This window comes from Anoplophora glabripennis, unplaced genomic scaffold (assembly GCF_000390285.2).
Source record: "Anoplophora glabripennis isolate ALB-LARVAE unplaced genomic scaffold, Agla_2.0 scaffold891, whole genome shotgun sequence".
In the NCBI taxonomy this organism is placed as follows: Eukaryota; Metazoa; Arthropoda; class Insecta; order Coleoptera; family Cerambycidae; genus Anoplophora; species Anoplophora glabripennis.
This window is the reverse complement of record NW_019417089.1, coordinates 46,649-56,670: the sequence shown is the minus strand read 5'-3', so window position 1 is coordinate 56,670 and position 10,022 is coordinate 46,649. Positions and strand designations below refer to the sequence as shown.

At 30.6% G+C, this 10,022-nt stretch overlaps 1 protein-coding gene across 1 annotated transcript in view; it reads right to left on the bottom strand.

Annotated features, from left to right (window-relative positions):
* The window catches only part of LOC108912640 (calcium-binding mitochondrial carrier protein SCaMC-2), a 106,995-nt gene extending 97,431 nt beyond the window's left edge, over positions 1 to 9,564 (bottom strand). The window contains exons 1-2 of the mRNA XM_018717938.2: positions 9,272 to 9,564; positions 7,912 to 8,035 (exon numbers count right to left, since the gene is read on the bottom strand). Coding sequence (XP_018573454.1) covers positions 7,912 to 8,035; positions 9,272 to 9,463 — 316 coding nt within the window. The 5' untranslated portion in view covers positions 9,464 to 9,564. The remainder of the gene's footprint in view (positions 1 to 7,911; positions 8,036 to 9,271) is intronic.
* Between the last annotated feature and the right edge of the window lie 458 nt (positions 9,565 to 10,022).

Genomic DNA, 10,022 nt, shown 5'->3' with positions numbered 1-10,022 from the left:
AGAAAGCTGCTTCTTGTAAAAGGGCAGATTTACTGCGATACATTTAAAATTGTTAAATCGCAACGAAACAGAAAACAATTTTTTGCGTAAAAACTATGAATGCTACAAGATTTTACCAAGAGCACGAAAATCTCGAAAAAGGACTGATGCATCAACAAAAATAAAATGAATTAATTCCAGCGACCAAATAAAAAGTTCTGGTAATTCTTGTACCAAGACACTCAAGAATTTACCACTAGCCCAAGACAGATGGACGCGGTTGCTTCATCAAAACATGAGTTTTACTTAGGAACAAGTCCACAGCAAGTTTCATTAAAATCCATCGTAACATTCTCCAGATATTACAAAAAACATTTTTTTTTCTAGAACTTTGACAGTCAATAGCAGAGGAACCAGACATTTTTTCTTAATGGAAGTTAGGTCAAATCGTCTTCTTTTGAGCCAAAGAATTCGCAGTACCTTTTTGATCATGTGCTTATGGGACACCCTGTATATACAAAATATGACTAGATAATATTTAATCGCAAAAAAGTTTAATTTAATTTATGTTGTCGTTACTTTATTGTTATTCACTTGTAATCAAATAATGATCTACGGTACACCCTGTACAATTTAAATCTAAATAGAATCCGATTCTGATCCCAATGTTTACGAAGAGTAACGGAGGCTAGCCCCACTGCTCAGTTAAAAAACCGTACGAATCTAGCGCGCGAAAAGCCAGCGAATCTGCAGAGGAGCATAATCTCCATTGTATTTTTGGTGGCATATAAATAGGGCCAACAATGAAATGTGGTTTGTATTATAGTTAAGAGATAAAAATAAGTCATTAGTTATGAAAAAAACTGACTAGTCTATTTTGACGAAAATACATTGTAATACCGAATAGCAGAATTACACCTTTTGGGGAAAATTAGAGTCCTTTTTAATTAGGTATAGAATTGTTTAATATTCGTTCTCATTAGTTTCGGCTACCATGTCATTTTCAGGGAAGGAGAAAAAATAAACTATTAATAAATGATATAATTTGTTTAAATTTAAAAAATATCAATAAATTATAAAAAACTCATCGTAACAGATTGAGGACAAACAATGATACTTTAATTTAATAAATTTTATTCTCACCTCGCTTGGCTTGCAATGGATATCCAGGTAAAACTTTATTATTTTTTTATTTGATTCACTTCACTGGTGGTAATCTACTTTAATTTTTTTTACAATATTTTTTTACAATGTGAACAAATTAACTTTTTTTTGTTTTTATTATAGAGACACGTTTGTGTTTACATGACTTACTTTCGACTTACTCTGGGAATTTATGCCAGTTCTTAAATAGATTTATGTGAAACAAATGACTGTCAAGTATTTTTCTGGAAAAGTTTTAGACTTCTATACTACATGAAAACTTTTTATCACAAATTGTAGGTTTATGCATTGTCTTAGCATAATTCATTTTTCTCCATTTTTCAAGCTATGTATGTCTCTCAATTAGTAGACAAAATGAGATGGACTGTGGTATCAGATTTTAGTTGAGCTTCCTATTAATAGATGGCGCAATTAAGGCATGGTTTAGAGCGTCACGGCGGTCCGTAAAATCAGTTTTAGTTTTACATATTGTTTTTGACTTTCCAGTTAAACAATGATTTCATACCAAAAATAAAACAATGCACTGGTGGACACTTTTTGTCGCATTATTTAATTTTCTGCATGCACATATCTGAAAAAGTGGCAAACATTCCATTAGCGTAGTAAGTAGTATTGTTGCATTTATCAGCGTTGCCAGCTGTTACTTTTCAAATCAACTGTTAGAGAGCGATACTGCAATAACAAAAATTTAGTAGAAACAAATTGTATTTGTGTAACTTAGCGACGTGTTATTTTAAAGTCGCCATATTTTTTTGATGTCAAAACTTCTATTGTTTTTAAAAAATTATATTTTTTAAATATTACGTCAGTGTTATAAATAGGTAAAACTTATTTGTTTTAAAATATTTAATTTGATTGAAATTATTTTTTTTATTTAAGTTTTTAAAAACAATTACGTTATTATTTTTTTAAAGTGTTTATTATGCGAATCTCAGTGTCAATAACCTTTGACATTGACCTAATTTAGCTGAACTATACTACGGTTACTACGTAAAGTTGACAGGGACGCATTTAGGAAAGTTAAAATAGGTACTATAAACAAAGTTATAAAATTCTAAACAAAACACAGTAGATTTTTTACTCTTTTTTCTTATTGAGCCACTTCTTCAGCCGAATCGGTACTAGATATCTTAACACAAAGTAAATAAATCACCAGCAAACTTAAACTGTAAAAGATACAAACGAAATGAAAATGCGACCAATAGTTCGCTGCAGCATATACTTGACCATTGTTTACACGATTGAAATATGCCAGTTGACAGTGGCGGTTCATGGCCTCTTTGTTTGAGGAGGTTAAATGTAGATTAATGATGCTGAATGGTATAAAAAAAGACAACGAAGGAGACTTCGTTGTTTTTTGACTCAACTGCGTTGACATGTTTAGACAGCAATAGAGGAAATTTTGAGTATGTATATGCTGTAAAAATCAGGTGAGTAAACCGATTGATCATTATTTATTTATGTGGGTATACATGACCGCAAGTGACCCATTTTAAGTATTACGTCTACCCGTTGCTAGCAACAGAAACAATGTGTAACGCGGGATATGGTTCCCGGAAGAGACCACGGCAGATTGGCTCCAAGGACCAGATACTTATACCTGCGAATGACCACACCAAGACGACTCTCCAGCGAACGTTCGCCCCGACAACACTTATTTTGTACTAACGTTGTTTTTTATAAAAATACTTTTATTTTTATTACCGTTGAGAGAGTTTTATTTTGCTGCACACCGAAAGCAACCCTCAATTACTATTTGACTTTTTTTCTGTTAGATTACCTGTTAGGTTATGTTATTTAAAACAATTAAATTTTCGTTTTTGTGGGAAGATAGGACTCCTGGCGAATGCCAGGTGTTAAAAATAACACGTGAAACACTAGTACCTCGCGAGTGGTGCGAAAATTTTCTTCCTAATAAAATTGTCCTCCCTCCTCTTAAATTATTAGATTTGACATCAACGCATACCGCAATTCCCAAGTGTGTATGTGTTGCGACCAACACGCGCAGTTGTTGTAGGTCACACAAGTTTGTTCTGCCGCAGAGTAACAAAAATGCGAAAAAAAGGTTACAAAAAAAATCAGTTTCCTAGACGGAATTTGAGAAAACAAACTTATGATATGTGTAAGAAGTAACTTTCGTATAAATATGACCCTCATATAATATATGTATATTGTCAGTAAAATTGTCACTTTTCACTATTATAATTTCCAACGAAACACACATTTGTTTTATTTATTACCGTTCCCATTACCATGAAAAATGGGTCACCCTATACGTTCGAATTTATTGAAAGTGCGCATTTAACTTATTTTTGAACTCCCGTCAAATGTCTTTTTGAACGGTATCAAGGTACGTTCTGCGCGTTTTGCTCCCATGCTATTTTTATCAATGTGGCAATGTGACGCTTTCTTTTTCGCACTAAACTGCCGATAAAATTCACATAATAAAAATACGAATGTTTAGTGTCCTTGTTGTCGACAAAACAGACCGGTTGCCAGAATAATAGAATTTCCTAGTAATTTATTAGGGTCCAAAGTTCACACAATATGACATCAGCTTTATACAATTTGCGGAATAAGATCTTTCCATTCTCTCCAAAATCTGCAGAACGATAATTCCATTAAAATTTATTTGATGATACATGCAGCTTCTTCAGTGAATGAAGTTTTTACATTTTTAAAATACCCGACCTTGGTAACTGTTGAAATATCTTATAGCTATAAATTTAAGTATTCAGTAGTCTGCACGGTGTGATTATGTTTATAATAACATACGCGATTTTCTGTATATTCAACAGGCGTGTAAAGTTTAGGAAATGTAATGGATAAGTATAAGAAGTAAAAATATGCATTTTTTCCTTATTCTGAATAACTGGTACAGTGAAGAGATAGTGTTTCTAACTTGCTAATATTTCCTAAAACCATCGTCAACACTGCTATAAATTTACTGAAAATTACTTATAAAGTTCAAATTATATTTAATTTCCTATCCTACATCCCATATTTTTCCAAATCATTAGTAGGCAGACATCTGTATGAAATTTGTTACCAATATTTTTCAAAAAAAAAACTGTTTTTTAAAATTGGAACGGTTTTTCTATTGATGTGAAAAAGCGAAAATATAAATCGAAATTTTGACATACCTATGTCAAAAATAATTTTCCTTAATATATCCAGAGAAGCTTCAGTCATCCAACTTATAATTATTGTCCAAAAATATTTAGATAAAAAATAAGTACAAATGTCCATTTTAAATAGGTCTCAAATAAATAATTTTTTAAATTATAACACGCATTTTTGGGTAAATAACTACTTATTATATATTTAGAGAAAAAAACACGTGAATATTTTGAATGACCTTTCAATCTACATTATTTGTGAGTGTGCCAGCCACACGCGGTGTAATTTCTAAATGCCTACCGGGTATATTTAATTGAACGAGCGCGAATGTAACAATACAATTTAAGGCCAGAATTTGTTAAATGGATTTTAAATATAGCTTAGTCCTAAGTTGTGTCCTTGTTTGGAAATATTTTATAATTTGCATATTTTTATTGCTTTTGTAGTAATAATTAATTGCTTACTTTACAGTCACAGCAAAGGAACATGATTCCAGAATGTGATTTACAGCAAAACTCTAGCTTTTGTTGTTGTTTTTTAATTGTTTCCTGAAATTGTAAGAGCATTTGCACAACACAAAGTTGTAGCTGCAGAAAACACGGCTTGAAAGGTACGGACACTCGCAGAAATTGCCATGGCCAATCGTGCGAAAACGCAGAGAAACTGCAGATGCGGTATCATCTGCAGTTTCTAACAATTTAAAAAAAGCATTTTTAAAGAGATTGCTTACAAGACGAAGAAGATGGTGATGAATTCATTCCTGTCAAAAAAGCAGAATTGAATAGCAGTAAATCAAAGTTTTTATTATAAGAATAACCCTTTTCTTTAATTGTCTCTAATATTCCGTTCCGATACGTCCAATAGTTAATTGACAATTCACATTATAAAATAAAAGTTATATTGGGAACAAAGTGGCGTAGGTGATTTCTCTTTTTTTGTTAAATTACCATAAAAATAAGCTCAATTTAATACAAAAAGAGCGAATTCCCGAGTGGCTTTTGCCTTGATCCTGGGACAATTTGTTTATAACGCTTTTTGCACGTACTACTTTGTTAGTTGTAAAGAGCTACTTAATTTCAACTCTTTGAAATTCTTCTTTTTTTATATGTTTCTATTGATCAATTATCAACCTATATCTAGTCGTATATCTACGATATTAACTTCTAAAATTAAAGTTTGGTAATTAAACAATTAATTGCAAAAACGAAATTAATTAACAAATAGCTGGAGCAACAAATTCACGGTCAATTGAGTCGCCCTTTGACACACATGTTGGTCTTTGGATTGATCGTCCTTTCCATAAATTTCATCAACATCCATCGCTTTTTGCAATAATGCGCAATTTTCGAAAACTGATTTTTCGGTGTGCGACATATTTTAGAATTAACAAATAGGTGAAAAATGACTTCAGGTACCTTAAATAGTAATTTAATTGACTTTCTTTCAAGTTACTTTTTTGATATTATCATTCTACATACCCTTCCCCGTCATGAAGTGCAATAAAATGTCTACTACTTAATAATTTTTTCCCGTTCAAACTCTAATTCGACTGGAATAAAATAATTGAAAAATGACATAAATAAAAAAATTAATCCGATTTCCCCGTTTTATTTGATTGGGTATTAAAAATTAAATAACACCTTTCGCCAAAAAGGATCGGTGGAAGGGTTAATTTTAGTTTTGCCTATCCAGAAATATCTCACAATGAGAAAAAGTAGGCAATAATTTTACAGGACTACACAATAATCATTGCAACACATTGCACAGTTGTTTTTTTACTGTATCATTTTCTTCTCGAAAATTTTTCTGCTGCCTACTCCATCGAATAACATGTCCGTTTTGCCACGCAAATTTTTGATTTTTCAAATTCTTCCTTTCTGAAAAAGTTCTCCGATTCTAACAAATTAAAGATCTGGAGGTTTCGCCAACCCAATGTTCACTATTTCACATTTACAAGGTATATGTATTGTAAATGCAGCTTTTTGTGGCCGTGATTTTAATAATATTGTCCCTAATGTATTTACCGGTTTGGAAAACTGTTCTAATATTAAACCTATTACCAATTCTTTTTAATTTTTCAGATAAATCTTGAATATGCGGTATTCTTACTGTAGATACGACATTTTGTTGGTGCCGTTAAAAATTATTTAAATAATTTAAAAAAGTGGCGTTAGCGATATCGCCGATAATACAATAAATCTTCCGAAATCGCTGAAATCGGTCCCGCCAGGGACTTGAAAAAAAAATACCAAAAATAGGGATGGTTAACAACCCTACCTAGAAGAATTTGTGGTCTTTAATGTCTATAAAATAATATGGAATCAATATTTTAAAATAAATACGACTCGTTAAGCCCCGTATACATCGGACGAAGCTGACGGGCAACATGCCTCGTAAAGTTTTATATCTCCGCTTTATCACGTTTTTTGGCGTGCCAGGCAGCCTAGCTCAATGAACACGTGGCTTAACATACACGATTTTAGACTATTAAAAACAATGTTAATATAGAATTTTACTGAGGTGGTGTATGCACATTAAAATCATTTATTTTTTATTTCGGTATGTAATTAAACCGACATACCTCTTATATTTCATAAGTCAATATCTCTTCCGAGACCTTCAACTTAAAAATGAACCCGCTCTATTTAGTCAACTAGTACATACAAATTACAGCAATAGTAATGTAACAGGCATATTTATGAGCGACTTTTAATTTGGCAGTAGCAACATCTGTTATCTGTAGCTGTTATAATAAAAATCTTACAGAATTTGTCTTATCTTCTCATATAAGAACTTAATTAAACAGTTAATGAAGTTTCCTTAGGTGTTTCTTTACAAATAAATTTAATTTTACTATTATAAAATATAAAACATACACCTATGACTACATAAATTTTTATAAAATCCTTTATTGGAAGTTGACCAAGAAAGTAGTGATTAACAAGCCAAAATATTCAAGGCAACTAGTCAGACTTTTAACCTGTGTATATTTTATTTATCCAGTTAATACTGGATCTTTATTTAAATTAGACTACCTGAATTAAAATTAACTTAACCATTTACATTAATGGTTTAATTCCCATTTTTTTAATTTTTACCTAACAGTAGAAAAAGCACTGATTAAATTTTTTAGTAAGTAGTTAATAAAAATAATACAGGATGGAAAACATACATTCCCAAAATTATGTTTTGATTATTGAATTGTACTTAACATAATTAGGTCTGTTTAGGTAGTGCCTAATTATCACAATAAACCCTTCTTAAATCTATTACAAAAATAACACCTAACATTAAGTATTTGGCATTTAACTATCAATACAAGAAACTTTGATGTTAATATGTACAACCACTTGAAATATGAAAAAAAATATTATTTTTTCAAAGTGTCTACAATTTACATATTTGTAGCAAAATACTCAGTAGATTTTTTAATGCTTTGAAGTGATTACTAATTAAATTTTGAAATGAATCCATTATATGAACTGACAATGTATCCCTGAAAAGAACTGACAATTGACGAAAATTGTTATTTGACGTAACGGCACATCTATTTTAATCAAAATTTTTATAAGTGCCTACATATAAAATAACCTAATATAAAAAGGAGACATTAAAGTATACAGAGTAAATATATTTCGGTAAACTTACCATCTTTATTTTTATCCAAATGAGAAAAATGCAACCTCAAATTTTTCTCATGTTCTCTCACGTAGTAAATAAAATCTGCCAGGGACAGTTCTCCACTTTTGCTTTTGGTACTTTTGAGAAATTTCTGAAAGCAATAATTTTTAAATGTACCAAAAATAAATTCAAATTAATATTTATAAACGATTTTTCTCAAAAGGTTGTCCACTACCCACAATACACACACAGTTGTACCAGCATTATACTTATTATTTCTGCTCCATATGTAGGTACGTATGTGATTTTATCAGTATTGATTATTATATTAAGTACGTATTATTATTACTATTAACGCATTTATTGTAGGTGTGTTCATTAGTAAAGTGCACATCTATTTTGAATTATAATTAATTACCAAACATGTATTAAATATATTATACATATATTTGACCACATTAGGTAAGTAAATCTGGAAACATAGGTAATTTATTGTAACTCGATTACAATTAAGTTCTGTTTCTTTTTCTCTATTGTGCAGATATTTGTATTAGATATATTTTACAAATATTTGATTGACAATATTAGGTAAGTAAATCTGGAAAATATAGGTAATTTTTTTAGAGAAAGTATCGTAATTCGATTACGATTAAGTTCTGTTTCTTTTCCTCTATTGTGCAGATATTAACCTACCAAATTAAACATTTTTTTCTAAAAAATTTTACCAAATGAAGTCAAACAATGTTCTTCAATAATAAAAATCTAGGTATGAAAAAAATGTAACCTACAGAGAAGTTTACCGCAATATCAACAGTTAGGAATCTTGTCTATGGGGTTTTATTTGCATACCTAGACTTTTGGTATCGAAGAACATTGTTCGACTTCATTTGATAAGATTTTTAGAAAAATGTTTTTTATTTATTTGAATTAGCTGAATACCTTTAAAATATAGCAAAATATGAGAGCTAATATATGATTTTTAAAAACAAGGTCTTTTGTATTAAATAAAAATTAAGGCACTCGATGCATATACCTATTTTTAATGTTAGATAATTATTTTACATATGCTGTACTTTTTCTATTTATAATGGGTATCAGCAAAATGTGTCTAATTCCAATTGTTTAATATTACTTTCAAGATGTATAGACGTAGGTACTAATTTTATCAAATTTACAAAATTGATTTGAAATTACTTTCCCAAAAGAATGTAATTTTTTTATTCAACAATTCTTATTTTATGAAAAACGAGGTACATATTTATATATCAAAGTAATAAACGTATAGGATGTCTAATAAGAAAATAACTGTACACAAATATAATTAGTTAACTGTACCCCAAATAGTGATATAATAGATTTGAATTAATTAATTTGCATATCCCTTTACCTCAGCATAACCGTGATGAACCCCATGTTCTCTGAGAGCTGCAGACAAGTCATGAATATCAATCCTGCCATTTCCATTTTTATCCAGACGGGTAAATAATTTTCCCAAACGTTCTTCATCTTCTTGAGGAAGTTCGTGCAAATAATGTGGTGGATTTCTTGGAAGAATATCTTCCACTATCCTATTTGGCATTGCAAATATCACAACACAACACAAATATTACTCACTAAATAAATCCAACATTTATTTATACTGAACTTTATTTAAAAAAGTTAGATTTTCTACCTACCGCAATGCGACTTAACAGCAGCCAAATTATTTTGACAGCTGTTTAGTAGTTGTAAATTAAAATTCTGCAGTATAATACCATAGCACCCTCTATTATTCACAGGTGGGGAAGAATAATCAATAAATTGCAGAAGGATAAAGATATCTTATTTTATTATTAAGAAAATGAATATGATTGCATCAATAGATGGCGCCACGCAATGCTAAGAAATAAAGTCCCTCCCTAGTTCCCTAGCCTAGATTATCAAGGCAAAAGTCGGACACACATTACACGTTGTGCATTATATTCCCAAAATTTTTGATCTGAATGTTTGCTGATTGCTCGTAGATCTGGATTACATATCAAATACGCGAAAGTCTGCATAGTCTGCAACGTTGAACCCCGAATAGAGGCGATTTTAACGCGTAACCTATTTAGAAAAAATAGGTAGGGAGGGGCGGGCTTTTTAAATAAATGTCACAG